Genomic DNA, 16,477 nt, shown 5'->3' on the forward strand with positions numbered 1-16,477 from the left:
TGTCATCCCACTTATTGATTCTTGGTTTTATTTCTTGAGCTTTGACCATATGTTTTCTTCTAGCAATTGCAACGTTTCTAGTCTAATTCCTAAGTCTTTGATCCATTTTGATTTAACTTTTGTGGAAGTGAAAGGGATCTAATTTAATTTTTCAACATATAGATATCCAGTTTCTCCAGCACCATTTGCTTTTGTTTTGTTTTGGTACTGGAGATTGAACCCAGGGATGCTCTACCACTGAGTTATATCCTTAGCCCTTTTTTATTTTTTTTCTCCCTAAGTTTCTGAGGCTGCCTTCAAACTTTTGCTCCTCCTGCCGCAGCCTCTCTAGTAACTGGGATTATAGGCGTGTGCTACCATGCCTGGCCCCAGAACCATTTGTTTAAAAGGTGCCAAAAATGTATGTTGAAGAGTTGAAAGCCTTTTTAACAAATGGTTCTCTGTAAGTATGTGAATTTGCTTCTGTGTCTGCTATTCTATTCTATTGGTTTTTGCGTCTATTTTGATGCCAATACCATATTGTTTTTGCTACTATAGCTCTACAGCATAATTTGAGATTGGATATTGTGATGTCTCCTCCATCACTTTTCTTATTCCGAATGGCTTTGGCTATTCTTCCAAATGAATTTAAGCCATTGGTATTTTGATAGGGATTGCACTGAATCTGTACATTGCTTTTGGTAGTGTGGCCATTTTGACAATATTAATTCTGCCTATCCAAGAACAAGAGAGGTCTTTCCATCTTCTGGGATCTGCTTCAATTTCTTTTTTCAGTGTCCTATAGTTTTCATTGCAGAGATCTTTCACTTCCTTGGTTAGATTAACCCCCCCCCCCAGATTTTTTGAGAATATTGTGAAAGGGATAATTTCCCTGATTTCTTCTCAGCTGAATTGCTGTTGGAGTGTAGAAAAATTATTGATCTATGATTGTTGATCTTGTATCCTTTGACTTTGCTAAATTCATTTATTGGCTCTAGGAGTCTTCTGGTGGAATTTTGGGGGGTCTTCTAGATAAAGGATCTTATCATCAACAAAAAGTGATAGTTTGACTTCTTCTTTTCCTATTTGTATCCCTTTATTTTCCTTCTCATTGTGACTGATTGCTCTGGCTAGTTTCAAGAACTACATTGAATAGAACTGGTAAGAGTGGACAACCTTGTCTTGTTTCTGGGTTTTAGAGGAAAAGCTTTCAATTTTTCCTCTATTCATTATGATGTTGTATTTGAGTTTATCTGCCAAGGGTACTTTTCCCTGCAATATCCCATGCCTCTGCTTTCCTGACATTTTCTTAATTTCACTAAGAAAGTAAGGAAAATCACACTCCCTTCATCTGAGCTTCCTTTCATCTCACCCTTCAAATGAACTCCGTGCATTTCCCATGTGATTCTTTGCTGCAGAGGTCACCCCGTGAGGTGTCTTGCTTGCTTTCCCCAGTCTTGGTCTCCGTTTCCCTTAAGCTCAGGGCTTGCCACAGATAAACTGGTCCTTAACATGTTTGAGGAAGGGGTGGTCATTTCTGTATCCTTCACCGCCTCGCCTTGCGATGTAGTCGTTTGCTTATCTTTTCTCTTTTTCTGTCCACTGTGCCCAATGCCTTGGAAATCGAATCATCTGGCGGGATGGGTGGTGTGCATCCATCAGGTAGGTTAGTAGCTGGTGGACCGCCAAAGAAGCGCTATTTGGCAGCCTTCAAGACTGGCCGGCAGAGGGCGCGCCGGGATCGGGAGAGGCTGTGGCTGCGGCGGCTGCGGGACTCGGGCCCTGGCCCATACTAGCCTAGCACTGGGGAAGTAGACTTTGGGCAGAACGAGCTGCGCGTGGAGGCTTGTGTCTTGATCTGGGACCCGCTGCCCTAACCAAAAATACGCCCTGCCCAGCGAGGCTCGCGTCCTCCCGGGTGGGCGTTCTGGAGGAGCGACTTCTAGAGCCTCATTATTTAGGGAGGGAGATTGCGGCTCCTAGGACGGACTTCTCGGGCTTCCAAGAAACCTGAGAACAGCTGCGCACCAGTCATCTGTCTACTCATTTGTGAATTGGGGATCATTTATTTATTCAATAAATATTGAGCATTGTGCACTAGCGTATGTGCGTAGGGCTGGAGTAGAATTAATAAGCAAATAGGATCACTTCATATTTTCAAAAGTGCCTTAAAAATAATGTATGATGTGATAGTGAGGCGTGATATGTAAGCTGATATTTGAAGAGGGCCACCCTAAGAGACACGGGGTGGCGGGGGGGCGCATTCGAAGCAGAGGAAACTGCATGTGCCAAAACCAGACACTTCAGCACCCCGTACATAGACGTGAGAGACATGCGGTGGGAGACATTAGAATTGTGACCGGTGAAGATGCTGGAATTACCTGGAAGAGGCTCCAGGGAACTTCCTGGGGGCGAGGAAAACATATCTTGGTTAAGGTGTTGCCTACATGGATAGACATATCAAAACTCAGCAAAACTGCGCTTTGTGTGCTACATGTACCCTTTGTCTCAAAAACAAAATAAAAACCAGGGGCCCAGGCTTATGAAAATAACTGTTGAGTTGGTTAAATCGTTTTGCGGTGCTTTCCAGCCTGCCCTGCGAGCAGATACAGTCGCCCCGTGTGCCGGGACATCCTCTAAGGGGAATGAATCAACGGTGGTGTCTGGGAGAAGGCGTCTACGCCTGGCAGGGTCTGGGCTAGGTCGGTCTAGAGGTTGAGGGCGAGTAGTGCCTTTCACCGCCAGACCTAAGGCTGCTGACAGCCGCGCTCCACCTAGGTCGTCAGGGGCAACCTTCGGAGCCGCGCCCCCGGCCCCGCCTTTCGCGCAGAGGCCAGGTGGCGGTTGGGGGCGCAACCAGCCCGTTTGATTTCCCGCGGCCGGTGGAAAGGGGCGGAGGGGGGAGGGGAAAATAGCTGTCAGCCAATGGGCTGAGCTGGGAGAAGTCACGTGGCGTAATAGGGGCGGGGCCCAGGTGTACTTACGGGGCAGCGGGCGGGGGCCTCCGCCTCCGTGAGAAGTCCGGGAGGCGGGGCCGGCGTGAGGGTCGGGGGGCTGCGCGACTAGGATTGGCCTGTGGTCGGGAGGCGGGGCCTGCGCGCGCCGCGGCAGCCGGCTGCTGTTGGCCTGGGCTCAGGGCCCGTTGCCGCCGTGCGGGCGAGGCTCGGGGCGCGAGGACCGAGCAGGGCGGCGGGTCCGCGAGCCGGGGGGAGGGGCCGGGGCGGTGGCGGTGGCGGCGGCGGAGGAGGAGGAGGTGGCGGTGGGGGCCCGTACTGGACCCGGCGGGATGAGTGAGGTGGAGGCGGCAGTGGTGGCGACAGCGGCCCCCGCGGCGACGGTGCCCGCGACGGCGGCAGGGGTGGTAGCGGTGGTGGTACCGGTGCCCGCGGGAGAGCCGCAGAAAGCAGGCGGCGGGGCGGGCAGCGGCGGCGGGGGCGGAGCCGCCTCTGGCCCCGCTGCTGGGACCCCCTCGGCGCCAGGCTCACGCACCCCTGGCAACCCAGTGAAGGCGGCCTCGGGGACCCCCGCGCCCCCGGCTCGGAGTCAGGCGGACAAGCCGGTGCTGGGTGAGGGGGGGCGCACGCGCCAGGGCGGCTCTTAGGGGTAGGCGGACTGGGGGAGGGGCAGCATGGGGTCTGACAGGGTCTAGAGAGCCGAAGATGGGCCTGGCCCCAGGCCTAACCGAGCTGGGAACTGCGGACCAAAGTGGATTCCCCTGGAGGGAAATCTTGCTATGCCTTCCGGGGGTGGGGGTGGCGGTAGGGGTGGGGCAGAGCAGAGCCGGGGCTAGCAGGTTCAGCCAAGGCCTTGGGGTGGAGAATAAACCCTTATTTCGACCACGCCTCTGGGGCGGGAGGCTTGGCCCAGTTGACTTCGTTAGCATGGGGTAAACTCTGACTTGGGAAGCAGGTGCACTGGGGACCCTTACATTGGGAGGGCTAGAAAAGCTCTTGAGTTATAACCTGAGGGTGGCACTCAGTGGATCAGGTGAGTACCGGTTCTAGGTGAAGGACCTGGAATTATATAGCATTTGAGGAACATGCCTTAGAGTTGGGTTTTGAAAGCTTAAGCCTCCTGTGTGGATGATTCAATTTGGTGGAATTGGGATAAGAATACCTTAAAGCTAGTAGTGAAACCTAGTTGTCTTGAAAATAAGCTTAATAGGAAAGCAGGTTAGGTTTTTGGAGTGTCTCAAAACTCAGTCCAACTCCATCTCTTCCCCCCATCTTACTATCCCCACTGCATCTCTGCCTGGCAGCAATCCAAGTCCTGGGCACTGTCAAATGGTTCAACGTCCGGAATGGTTACGGATTCATCAACAGGTATCCGAGGAACCCAGGGAGAGGGTGGAATGGGTGTCTTCGAACTGGCCTGTGGGACTGGACACCTTCCCATCCTCATCTCTACCCCTGCCAAGGCACATGGTTGCAATGTCCAGCTGACGCTGGTTGAGTCTTTAACCACAGCACAAACCTGTGCTTAGTGGCAAGATGAAGCCTCCTCCACATCTTCAAGGGCAAGCAGAGGATTAATGATCCAGGAACTTGGCAAACCTGGTTCTGACCTTCCTAGCTTCTGTCTCACCTTCAGGAATTTTCATTATTTTTAGTTTGCTGTACTTTGGGGGTGGAATTATGGCGCTCTCTGTACCTCAGGGCTCTGGGCTAGAATCTTCACTGATTTCCTGTTAAGGGAAGCACTTGAGGCACCCTCACGACTCATCTCCCTTAAAGAGCTGTGACTCATTTGAATCCCCCACCTGATGGGACTGAGACTGGCTGTAGGGGGAGGGAGGAAGGAGGTAGTCCAGCCAGAGATTGTTGCTTCTCTTCAGTTGGCAGCCCCTCCCCTTCCAGCCTGGGAGAGGCTGTAGTGGTAGATTCTGAGCAGAGCCCCCAAGTGCAGCCTTCCCCAGCCCGGGCACCCTGCCCAGCCAAGCCCTCCTGGGAGGCCTTAGTTCCCTCTTAGCAGGCTGACCTTTGTGCAGATCCAAGTGCTTTTAAAGCTGGAACATTTGTTCTGGTGAAGGCAGGCTCCTGTGAAGAGTCCCTCTCCTCTCCTCTCATCCTACAGGGTTCTAGGATAAACTAGGATTGTAGGCAAGGTAATGATAGAGAATGGATATTCTTTTCTCTCATCCTTGGTCCCTCTGTATGTTGAGAGGGAGCCTGACTGTGGATTTACTTCCAGGCTGAGTATGAACATAAGGTTTTGTGGCTGTTTGGAACAAGTTCCTGACACCTTGTCCCCTTCCCAAAGTCATTCTGCACCTCTGGCCTGCTCCTTGGATGTAAAAAGGAGATAGTGTAATTTTCCAGTCCCAGTAGGGACTGGGGGTGGGGGGTTGGCTAGAAACAGTTATAGCCTGCACCAGCAGGTTCTAAGGTGCCCTAGGGTAGAAGGTGGAGCACTCTGTAGGTAAAGAGCTGTCCCAGCTCTTTCAAGGTGCCTTTGCCTTCTCTTCCATTCCTTTCTCATGAAGACCAGGATTTTCACTGAGGTTTTAGGTGTACCTCTCTATACCAGCTTTTGGGGGTGCTGTCTATCCCCCAAGTAACTGAAATCTGAAGAGGATGGGCCCACCAATCTTAGAATGGACAGCTAGGGAGGCCTTAGTGGAACTGAGTGTCTTATTAAAATCACCCCCTTAACGACCCATCCTGTTCTGCAGGAATGACACCAAGGAGGATGTCTTTGTTCACCAGGTAAGCTAGGTTGGCTTTCTGAGGGGAGGAACCGGCCCTCTCTTTGAAGGCCTTTCCCATAACCCTTAGCTGCAGTCTTTCTCCAGCTCCTCAACGGCCTGCCCACGTGGAAATAGCCACTCTCCCATCTGCCTCAGGTGCTTGTATCAACCATTAGCCCCAGTTGTGTTGGGTTACTGAACAGCTGTCAGTGTGTTTTGCCCTCTGGGCACTACATGCTCTCCACCTACTGGGACCTGTTAACACCACAGGAAGGAATCAGGCAGTTTTCCAAGGGAAAGAACTCAGGTCCGAGAGACTTGGGTGCAGTGGTTCTCAAAGTATGGTCCTCGCACCACCAGCAGCATCACCTGATATCCAAATTCTCAGGCCCCGCCCCAAGCTACCGAATCAGTCAGACCTTGGGGCTGGGCACCGTTTTAACAAGCTCCCAGGTGATTCTGATGCTCTCTAGCTTGAGAACCACTGCTTTGGTGTAAAGAGCTCTCTGGGATTGAGGTAAGAAGCACAGTATGTTTTACCCATTTTGCAATTTAAGACTGTCTCTGCTTTTTGTTTTGCTTTTGATTTCCTCTTTCTTGCCTCCCTTTTTGAAGTCCCTGAGGGATATAGGAGGGAAGGGAGAGAGTATCCTGGGGACAGTGGTAACTTCTCAGTGGATCCCCAGGCTGCTAGTTTGACTTTTCCCCTACTAAATTTTTTCTTTCTTTCTTTCAATGCCAGGTATAGAATCCAGGGCCTTTCACATGCTAAGCATGCATTCTACCACTAAGCTACACCCCAGCCCCTCCCCTACTAAACTTTGACCATCTTTGGCTCTGCCCTCCAGCTCTGGACCCCAAGTAAAATGTTGAATGGAATTGGGTGGTGGACCCAGCAAGGGTGGAACAGACAGACTCTTTTTTGCTGCCCTCACTTTTCTCATGGCCTTTCCCCCAACCAGACAGCTATTAAAAGAAACAACCCCAGGAAGTTTCTGCGCAGCGTTGGAGATGGGGAGACTGTGGAGTTTGATGTCGTGAAAGGAGAGAAGGTTTGGGGGCTGCTGTGGGGTCTAGAGTTGGCCGGGCTTGTGGGGGAGTGTCCTGGAGGTCAGCCCAGGCTTTGACCCTTCTGGGACCAGCTCTGCCTCTGGGAATGGGGCTATGTTCTCACCAGGATGTGTCTTAACACTAAGGATGTTCTAAATAATGTGTCCCTGTCTTCAGTCAGTAGTATCGAGGTGTCTTCTCAGTAGTTCACCAAGCACTTCCATGTCTGTTTTCCATATGGGGCCCATCCCCAGCAGGATGCTTCTGAGTCAGTCCTCTGGAGCAAAAGATGGACAGTAGCTGCCAGCCCTTTCTCCACCCCATGGTCTTTGGGGGGAGGGTGCCATAACAATTATTTCAAAAGGACAAGCTGTTCTTTCCTAGATGAGTACCAACTCACTGTTGCCCTTTGGCAGGGTGGGGGAGCTGGATAAGTATAAGAGGAGCTACAGGAGAGCTGGAGAGGGGACTTGGGCTGGAAGACAGAAGAGACTCCACTGATTCCAGCAAGTTTGCAAATGTTGTGCGTTTGTCATGGGGTGGGGGGTTCTGACGATTCCCCTTCCACATTTCCAGGGTGCAGAAGCTGCCAATGTAACTGGGCCTGGGGGGGTGCCAGTGAAAGGCAGCCGCTATGCCCCCAATCGACGTAGATTCCGCCGATTCATCCCCCGGCCTTGCCCAGCTGCCCCACCACCTATGGTGGCAGAGGCTCCCTCAGGTGGAACAGAACCTGGTAGTGAAGGGGAGCGGGCCGAGGACTCTGGGCAGCGGCCCAGACGACGGCGCCCACCACCTTTCTTCTACCGAAGACGGTTTGTGCGAGGCCCTCGGCCCCCTAATCAGCAGCAGCCTATAGAGGTGAGGGGAAGCTGCAGTAAGGGAGCCATCTACTCAAATTTTAGGCAGAAGTGGGAATTGGTGAGGTTAGAGACTAACAGGGTCCACAAAGGAAGTGGAACCAAGGGCTGGGAAGAGCCAGGGATAATCTGGCCCCTGGACAGCCAGGGTTCCTACAGCCCACCAAGGCCTTTGTATATTCCCAGGGCACTGATGGGGTAGAACCCAAAGAGACAGCTCCGCTAGAGGTGGACCAACAGCAGGGAGATGAGCGGGTGCCTCCACCCAGATTCTGGCCCAGGTACCGAAGGTAAGACTCCTTTTCTGGGGCCCAGTTTCTCTTTGCTGTCTGGTGTTTAGTCTTTGCAAAAGGGGAAGAGTTCCTAAGAAGTGCCTAAAGTTAATGGTTAGAGGTACCCAGAGGGAAGCACGACTTACATGGAGCTGAAAGCCTGGCTTCTGGAGATGGGAATAGGGAAGCTGGGGAAGTCCTGGTGAGAGAAGTGGTCTGCCCTGGGTTCCATAGTCCCTTCATGGCTTCTGCTTCTTTTCCTAGGCCTTTCCGCCCCAGGCCACCTCAGCAGCCTACCACTGAAGGTGGGGATGGTGAGACCAAACCCAGCCAAGGCCCCACTGATGGTTCCCGGCCTGAGCCCCAGCGCCCACGAAACCGCCCCTACTTCCAGCGGCGACGGCAGCAGCCCCCTGGCCCCCGGCAGCCCACAGCCCCAGAGGTGAGGATAGTGGAATTGGGGGTGGAGGGAAATGGCTGGGACCAGCTGTCCCATTTTTGGCCCTTTCCCTTCCCTTCTTTATTACTGTGCCACTCCCCTGTCTCTGTCCTTTCATGTAGATTGCTAGGGCCATCCTTGGTAGGTACTATATCAATCAGCCCCAGCAGAGACAATCAAGCCATGTTAACCCCCTGCAAAACCCCACCCCCACCTCAGTTCTGCTTGGAGCCTTAGCACCAGCCTGTGGGTAGAAATTATTGGGGAAAGGAGGGCAAAAGGGAAAGACAGAAGGCATGAAGCTTCCTGAAGAACAAGAAGCCTAATTGACTACCATTTTCTCTAGACCTCAGCCCCCATCAACAGTGGGGACCCCCCCACCACCATACTGGAGTGATTCCAACTCAAAGGACACCCAGAGCTACCATCTGGTGAGAGGCTGCTCTTTTCAGAGGGCAGGTGGCAAGAAGGCTGGGGAATGGGTCATGATGATAAGTTTATGTTCATGATTTGTCTGTTTCTTTTGTTCTCTTAGGTATCTGCCAGTTTTTTCCAACTGACCTGTACCCTACCCAGCACCCCCTCCCTCCTTTCCCATAACTCATGACATCAGAAGACCGGCTTTTCCCCTTTTCCTTGAGACTCAAGAGGGCTAAAGAAACAGCCTTTTGCATTTTTTTCCCCATTCTTCCCTATCAAGGGTTGAAGGAAGGGCTCCATCCTTAGTGTTCGGAGGCATCAACTTCCTCCCCTAAGTCAGGCTGAGAAGGAACCAGCCAGCTCTTAACCTCCTCCTGGTTGCTTTTCTTTCCCACCCAGTTTATTTTTGTTTCCCTTCAACTCCCTACCTCTGAAGCCATTTTATGAACTGTCATGTGCCACCTGAGCCTCCAGTAAAAACAAAAACAGGCTTTCTTGTTGTCTTGGTCTCTGCCTCTTCTCTGTTCTGGAGAATTTGGATCACAGGTAACTCACTTCAGAACCATGGACGGTGAAGTGTGAGAAGATATAGGCAGTCAGCAGGGCCTACCCTTGACTCTTTGCTCTGGTGTCCCTAGCTGTGCAGCTCTGACAAGTGCCTTCAACACTGAGATTCACTGTTCCTGTCAAACAGGGATGATGCCTCCCTTGCAGTGCCTGGCACTTGCGGCTATTGTTTATTGAACATTTACTATTAAAGCAATAAAAAGTAATGGAAAAGGGCATGAGTGACAACATCTAGAGGATTCTGAGGCCTGGAGGTGAGGCAAGACAGAGGGAGGAAGAGGGGCAGGCAAAGTGGATTGTAGTCCCCGTTTCAGCCATCCTCCAGTGCCTCCATGACAGGACACTCTTCTCCATACAGTGACTTTATAGATGAATCTATATATACATATTTAGTACAACAGCCTTTTGGTTTCTGCTCCCTACCCATTCAAACATATACAAAAATATCCAAAGTCTCCTCCCATCCACTGTTTACAGGCAGTCATTCAAATCCCCTTTTGCCCTTAGTTGGTCAAAAGCCTGTGGGGGCAGCACCCTTCCAGAATAGGAGTGGAGAAAAGAGCTGGGTTCCCCACTTGGCAGGCTTGGGGAACAACTGAGATGAGGCCCCAAGTTTACAGGCAGATGCCTTCTCTCCCTTCTCACCACATGAGGGTACGTACATACTTTGTATTCCCTCTTACTCTGAAAGGCTGAGCCTGGAGGGAGGGAGGAGAGGCTAGATTTGGGGAGGGTGAGTCCTTTGCCCTAGAGGGGTCAAGACAGAGCCCCCTTCACCCAGAGTCTATGTGGCAATAATTCAGTGAAAGTGCCAGGTTGTGGGAGGAGTCTAAGGTGGTGGGAAACTCAACTTCTGGTCTCATGTCCTGCTTTCTGCTTCAGTTTGTTCCACTGAAGAAGCCAGTCTAGAGCCACCTCTTCTCTAGCCCCTCTTCCCTAGAGGGGGTGGATGTATTCTGGAGAGGAGTTTGGGGTGGGAAAGGAGAGGGAAAACAGCCCACCCTGACAGTCACGGCCTAACCACAACACATAAATAATCCAAAAGAGTCACACGAGGGGAATGAAGGGGTGCTTAGACCACCCTTCCCTTCAGCTTCCCAATTCTACCAGGTTGCAGGGTTTTTTCTCTACCCTGGAAGTAATGGGGAAGAGAGGGTTAAAGTGCTGCAGAGGAAAGGAGGGGATCTCAGGGGTGGAGAAAGCTGGTTCTCCCACCCCTGCCTTGCCCCTCAGTCATTCTCATCTGGCCCTAAGTATTCGAGTTCCGTGCTGGGTTTCACCTCCTGCTCTAAAAGAGAGGGTGTCCGACGGAAGGCAGCTGAGATCTGGTCAAACGTCCGGCCTCGGGTTTCAGGCACTTTTAAGAAGGTGAAGATGAAGAAGCCAAGCAGGAGGATCGCAAATAGAAGGAAGACGTAGGGACCCATAGCATCCTGGGATAAGTGGAGAAAGGTGTTGACAGAGTAGGGTGGCGTGGGATGGGAAGGGATAGTTTCAGGCAAGTCAGGAACTAAATACTCCTAATAGGGAGCTGGGACTACTGCAGAAACAGGTGGACAATTCAAGGGGCAATGGAAATGACCAGAAATGAAGGATTACGCTGAAAAATGGATTATCTGAACCCAGACCCATTTCTCTTCCCTTCACCATATTGCACTCAGAGGAGATTCCCAGCCATTTGTGGTATTAATACAAAGTTTAAATCATTTTATTCCTGGTCTAAGTTAAGTTATGCCACTGGTTTGTTCCAAAGACACCTGTGTTACTATCCAATCTAGTTCTGCCCCATTTTCCTTTGATTCTGGTGGAGCAGCTCCACCAAATTGATCCAAAGACCACCACTCTAGGGTTGGGGGTCCCTGACTGGAAAGCAAGTAGGATAGTGATGTGTTGCCCCCTCTATTCTCCAGTGTGGGAGATTGGGGCAGGGATGGGGGACCTACCGCAACATACTGGAAACCCATGCCAACGATGAAGTTGCACGTCCAGTTGGAGAAACCAGCCACTGCCATAGCCGCTGGGCGGGGTCCCTGGCTGAAGAGTTCGGCCACGATGAACCAGGGTATGGGACCAGGGCCAATCTCAAAGAAAGCCACAAAGCCAAAGATGGCCACGATGGAGACATAGTTCATGGCTGGAACCCGCTCCTAGGGACCAGGCAGGGAAGGTAGTGAAGCTGATTTTGGCTTTCTGGATATTTACCTGCATTTGACCTACAGGAGAATTGAAATCTACCCTTCCCAGCAGCTTGTGGGGGGTGTGCCACCCTTCATTAGAACAGGCCCTGAAGCATTTCTGAACACTGACACTATGTTGGCTGCCCCATGCAGATTCAAGGCAGAGGAAACATTTTGGTCTCAATTCCTATGATGATTGATTCCCCATTGGCTCTAAATCTGAGTTCTTAGGAATTATTGTTCCTGAGGCTTGACAGGGGCTCTTTCTCCTGGCTGACAGACTTGTGCTATAGCCAAGCACCCACGGTCCTGGCACACAGCAGCCCCAGGATTGAAGGCATAAATGTTAAGGTGTGATCCTGACTAGCCACAGAACCTTGGGACCATTCCCATGGGTTGGGCTATTGGCCAGTCCCAGCCCCCCAGGCCTCACCAGCAGAAGCAGAGCCACAGTCATTAAGATGGCACAGCCACACATGCCTGACAGGCCCAGGAGATGAAGTGTTCGACGCCCAGCACGCTCCACCAAGAACACCTGTGGGAAGAGTTAGGGTTTGGCAGGGGACCTTCAAGACACAGGAAGTGGGAGCATGTTGACAGGTGGGGATAACCAAGAGTAGGGCCTTCAGAAACCCAGGGATGTGAAGCCTGTGGTGCAGTCCATTCCAGAGGCAAGTAGTTACCGAGACCAAGGTGAAGACAGTATTGACCACACCAGCTCCTATGGTGGCATAGGCTGGCTGCCCCACCCCTGCTGACTCGAAGATGCTGGTCGAATAATAGAAAACCTAGAGGTAAGGGAGAAGAAGAGGTGATGGCAGAGTTGTCCTGTTTTCCACTCCAGCCATACCAAATTGGACCAACCCTGAGTGTTAATGGAGGAAGTTAGTTCCCTTCTCCCCTCCCCAGGTCTGCTGGCTGCTCCATACGTACAGCATTGATGCCTGAGAGCTGCTGGCTCAGCTGCAACACAACTGCAATAACTAGGGGCTGCCGGTGGGTGCGGCTGCCAAGGAGTTGGAGCAGGGACAGTGGCCGCTCTCGCTCCAGTTTCCGCTTCTCATCCTTCAGCTCAGCCAGCGCATCAGACACATCAGCCCAGCCCGTCAGGCGCTTCAGACCTGGCGGGGGTGGGGGGGGGGGTCAGGACTGATGGGGCCTGAGAGGAGGACAGGTACTAGCAAGTTAGGGTGGAGGTATGGGTGGAGGTATGGGTCTCGGCTAGACACAGAGTGTGAGCTCACTCTTTCGCGCGGGCCCCTCCAGGTTTCGGATGATGTAGAGATAGCGGGGACTCTCAGGGCAGAAGGGCAGCAGGACCAGCTGCACAAGGGCAGGAAGTACTGTGATGCCCAGGAGCAGTGGCCATAGAGTAGCAGTGCCCAACATGGACTCCAAGCCTAGCACCTATGGGAGAAGGTAGGGAAGGAAAGCAGGTGACTCATGCCTCCTGATGGACCTTGGAGGTCCACCCTAACCTAACCGCTGCCTAGTCTCCCACCAGGCCAAGCCTAGTTACCTGGGCGATCAGAATGCCAATGACGATGGCCAGTTGGTTGAGTGTCCCCAAGGCACCCCGAAGGTGAGTAGGGGCAATCTCCCCCACGTACATGGGCACCAGCCCTGATGTTAGCCCTGAGCAGAGGGAAGATGAAAGGGCTGAGTACAGCTGCCCACTCCCATTTGGAAACCCAAGTATGGTGAAGGAGAGCTAGATTCATGGCAGGGCTGTGGTGTTCACGGGTACCTGAATAGGCGCCAATGAGGAACCGTCCAAGAATGAGTATCTCATAGGAGGCAGTAGCATTGGCTAGGCCCATGAGGGTGCCCCCCAGCACCGCCAGGACATTGTTGGCCAACATAGCCCTTTTCCTAGTGAGCAAATAAAGAGTGGAGCTGTGAGTATCAGGGACCCATGCTGTGGCTCCCTTCCTAACCCCCACCCTTGCCCTCCAACCCCATACCTGCCCAGCCACTGAGAGATGATGCCAATGAGGAAAGAGGAAATCATGCCGCCCACAGAAAAGATGGCCACGGAGAGAGACCAGAGGGTAGTAAGGGTGCTTGGTGGAATGGAGCCAGGTCCCTCAGGACCCTGTCTCCCCAGCCATGTTTCATTGTAGCTTTGTTCAATCACCTGGAGGGACAGCATAGTAGTGATTCCCTGCAAACCCTTCCTTTTCCATCCCCTCAAGTCTCCCTGTCCTTGATTTGGGCACCTCTACCCTGCTAGCTGCAGGCCCCTCACCTTCTGTGGGGCATTGATGACTCCAATGTTGTAGCCAAACTGCAGGGAGCCAAGAACAGCTGAGAATACAGCAAGGACCAGGGTCCCAGTCACTCGCTGTCGAGGAGGTTCCCCATCCTGGACAGACAGAAGCAGAGAGGGACATGTCATGTGGAATCATGCTTTTTTCCTTTCCCCAGGGGCCTGGGCCCAGCTGGAGCCTGAAGATGCTGGGTTCCATCCAACATGCTGGGTGAGGGAAACTGGGCCATATTAGGAATTGCACAAAGATCTCAATATAAACAGGAGCACAAAGAACCCAGTGGTAACCAGGGCATGTAGGAGAAACTGAATGTTTGAGTCCACAGGCAGAGAAATGTTTGAGGACCTAAGCCTGAATTTCCCTGTGACCTTGGGACAGGCTCAGATTTGTATGACCTTGGGCAAGTCACTTTCCCATTCTGAACCTAAGTTTCCTCTTCTGTGAGCTGGGGGTGATGTTGCTTGCCTTGCTTACCTGTCAGTGAAAGTGTTGTGAAAATCAAAACCGAATGTTTACAGTAACTCTAATAGTGCTAGTTTTATAACCTGACAAGTGCATTATCATCAGCCACTGTTCTCTTCCCTCCTCTCTGGGGGTTTTCTCAGTCAGCTACAGGAGGCCCCCAACAGGCCCAAGAAGGGCAATTCCAAAAAGGACATCCAGGTCATTCCTCAGGGGGTGGCCTTCTATTTCTCTGCCCTGGCCTCCCCTCCCCTTCTAAGCTCCAACCAAGGGCTGGGGGCTGTGCCGGGGTTCTGCCAGGGAGAGCCATGCCCAGGGAAGAGGGAGGGATGGTGGCGTGAGGGGCGGTGGCAGTGGTGGCTGCTCGCTGGCGGCACAGACTGTCTCCGAGCAGAAACCTGAGCTGGGGGAGGGGGGGGGGCTGACACTCCCCTCTACCCCTCCACCCACAACGGGCCAAGAGAAAGTTCAGCGTCCTGGAGATCCGCCAGGAGTTGGGGGTGGGGCCCAGGGAGAGCCTCCAGTCCTCGAAACACTGCCTGTGAGCCGGGACAAGAGGACAGCTACTGGGGGCCAGATCCTCCCGGATGTGGAGGCTTTTCCCAAGTTGGATAGAGCGCAGGGCGTCCCAGAATGGGGCGCAACTCCGCAAAGCCGGAAAGCAGACGCACTCTGAACTCGGCATAATCTAGTTGCGGCCTGAGCTCCCGAAATGTGCCCCATACCCACTCTGCCTCTTGGCGAGATTGGAATCTGACAGTCACGGGTTGTCTAGGCTGGGTATAAATAGCCAGCCCCCCACCTCCACCCCCTACGCCTGAGCAGGAACACCCCCCTGCTGACCCCGGTCACGACCCCAGCCCAGGATAAGCTGGACCTGTGCCCCCACCCCGCCCCCGCATGCTGAACCCTACTTCTGAGCCGATCTGTTGGAAGCCCGACGGCATCTTGTCTTAGAATAGCTGGAGGTGCAGGAGCTTCAGAGATGAGAAGCGACTGGGAAGTCTTTGACCCCGGTCCGGCAGGCAGAGGCGCGGGGACCACGGGTATCCTGGAGCAATGTGCGGAAGGCAGTCCTGGTGGGTCCCACAGCCACAAGCGAAGGAGACAGAAAGCAGCGGGGCTCCCTGGTATCTGGCAGAGCCCGGCTGCGGGAAAAGACCTGAGAAGCCCCCGCCACTTCACTCCCGCCCCGCTGCGGGACACGCCCTTCACAACACTCATTGGCCAGGAGCCCGCACACCCCAAAGGCCACGCCCCCTCGCTAAACCTGGGGCTTAGAGTTTGGCTTGAATTAGTGGGGCTGGCGGGGGAAACTACGCCCCTTACCGCCTGCGAGACACGCCCCTCGGGTTCCCGCCAGCTTCTGGCCATAAAGTTTTTTTGAGCAGGGTTTGCCAAACGAAAGGCCCCGCCCACCACGTGTCAGGACTCCGCCCCCACCATCCGAGATACCTAGCGACGGATTTTTTTTTTTATAGTCTAGCCGCAGGTCAGGCTGCTAGGACGAAGACGTGGGGATGGGCCAGGTGTACTTGCCCGGGGAGGGGAGAACTCCAATAGCATGACACAGAGCGTGCGAGCCCGCGCGCGCGGGGTGTGTGAAGAACAATGCCCCGAAGTAACCCCTAGCGGCGACTATTTTTAGCTCCCACAATATACTCCGCCAAATGTCAGGTCCCCGGTGTCCCGGCCTGTCCTGGGCGGGGAAGGGCAGGGAGATGGAGCCTTAAAGGGTCCGCGACAAGCTTCCCACGCCGGGATGGCCCTGGGAGCCAGGAATTTCCGTTCTTGTTGGGTCCAGTGGCAAAGCCACCAAGTGATAGAGCACAATGGGTTCCGCGGTCCTTTCTTTTCATGCATCCCTGTTCCATACACTGCCTGTTGGCACCGTCCTCTACACTCATTCCACGTTGGTTCCTCGAGGTGTCCCAAGGGACAGGTGCTCACGCCCATCACGCCGCCAACCCTGAGGTCCCTGAGCCGCCATACATGTGCTGGTCGCGTGGACGACACTCTCTCCAGAGCCTGCTCCGGGTTTGGATCCCCAGCCAAACCCCAGCGAAGAGGGCGCGACCAACAGTCAGCGGGTCTAGGAAGAAAAGACGGACACCTAGAGTTTAGAGAGCACGCTGCTCAGAAAACCCGCCTCAGAAGCGCGGGGCTGTAGTGCCACCTGGAGGGAAAGCGAGGAGCAGTAGTGTATTGGACCAGGGTAGCCTAACACCGAAGGTCCCTGGGCATTCTACCTGCCTAAGGCTTCAGTTATGTTCAAGCCAAGCTTCTGTGGAGCTC

At 53.3% G+C, this 16,477-nt stretch overlaps 2 protein-coding genes across 2 annotated transcripts; one reads left to right on the forward strand and one right to left on the reverse strand.

The window, feature by feature from the left end:
• Window positions 1-3,251: 3,251 nt before the first annotated feature.
• Ybx2 (Y-box binding protein 2) lies at window positions 3,252-9,207 on the forward strand. The gene is made up of 9 exons (XM_027946929.2): window positions 3,252-3,545; window positions 4,238-4,301; window positions 5,651-5,684; window positions 6,628-6,717; window positions 7,292-7,576; window positions 7,762-7,865; window positions 8,112-8,289; window positions 8,633-8,717; window positions 8,822-9,207. Exons 1-8 carry the CDS (start codon window positions 3,266-3,268, stop codon window positions 8,681-8,683), a joined length of 1,086 nt encoding a protein of 361 aa, XP_027802730.1. The 5' UTR covers window positions 3,252-3,265; the 3' UTR covers window positions 8,684-8,717; window positions 8,822-9,207.
• A 412-nt stretch (window positions 9,208-9,619) lies between these two features.
• On the reverse strand, window positions 9,620-15,394 carry Slc2a4 (solute carrier family 2 member 4). Its single transcript, XM_027946896.3, has 11 exons — window positions 15,097-15,394; window positions 13,699-13,815; window positions 13,415-13,587; window positions 13,198-13,322; window positions 12,970-13,085; window positions 12,695-12,857; window positions 12,384-12,571; window positions 12,134-12,238; window positions 11,884-11,985; window positions 11,217-11,420; window positions 9,620-10,706 (listed from the first exon to the last, which is right to left on the reverse strand). Exons 1-11 carry the CDS (start codon window positions 15,127-15,129, stop codon window positions 10,503-10,505), a joined length of 1,530 nt encoding a protein of 509 aa, XP_027802697.1. The 5' UTR covers window positions 15,130-15,394; the 3' UTR covers window positions 9,620-10,502.
• Between the last annotated feature and the right edge of the window lie 1,083 nt (window positions 15,395-16,477).

The sequence above is a fragment of the Marmota flaviventris genome, chromosome 17 (genome assembly GCF_047511675.1).
Source record: "Marmota flaviventris isolate mMarFla1 chromosome 17, mMarFla1.hap1, whole genome shotgun sequence".
In the NCBI taxonomy this organism is placed as follows: domain Eukaryota; kingdom Metazoa; phylum Chordata; class Mammalia; order Rodentia; family Sciuridae; genus Marmota; species Marmota flaviventris.

Bases quoted from the DNA above. Each gene is read 5' to 3' on its own strand.
- Ybx2 (XM_027946929.2), top strand. From the start codon at position 3,266: ATGAGTGAGGTGGAGGCGGCAGTGGTGGCGACAGCGGCCCCCGCGGCG. The intron at 3,546-4,237 runs GTGAGGGGGGGC...TCTGCCTGGCAG, and splicing joins GGCGGACAAGCCGGTGCTGG to CAATCCAAGTCCTGGGCACT. The intron at 7,577-7,761 runs GTGAGGGGAAGC...GTATATTCCCAG, and splicing joins ATCAGCAGCAGCCTATAGAG to GGCACTGATGGGGTAGAACC.
- Slc2a4 (XM_027946896.3), bottom strand. From the start codon at position 15,129: ATGCCGTCGGGCTTCCAACAGATCGGCTCAGAA. The intron at 13,323-13,414 runs GTATGGGGTTGG...TTTGCTCACTAG, and splicing joins ATCTCTCAGTGGCTGGGCAG to GAAAAGGGCTATGTTGGCCA. The intron at 10,707-11,216 runs GTAGGTCCCCCA...CACTTATCCCAG, and splicing joins TGGGTTTCCAGTATGTTGCG to GATGCTATGGGTCCCTACGT.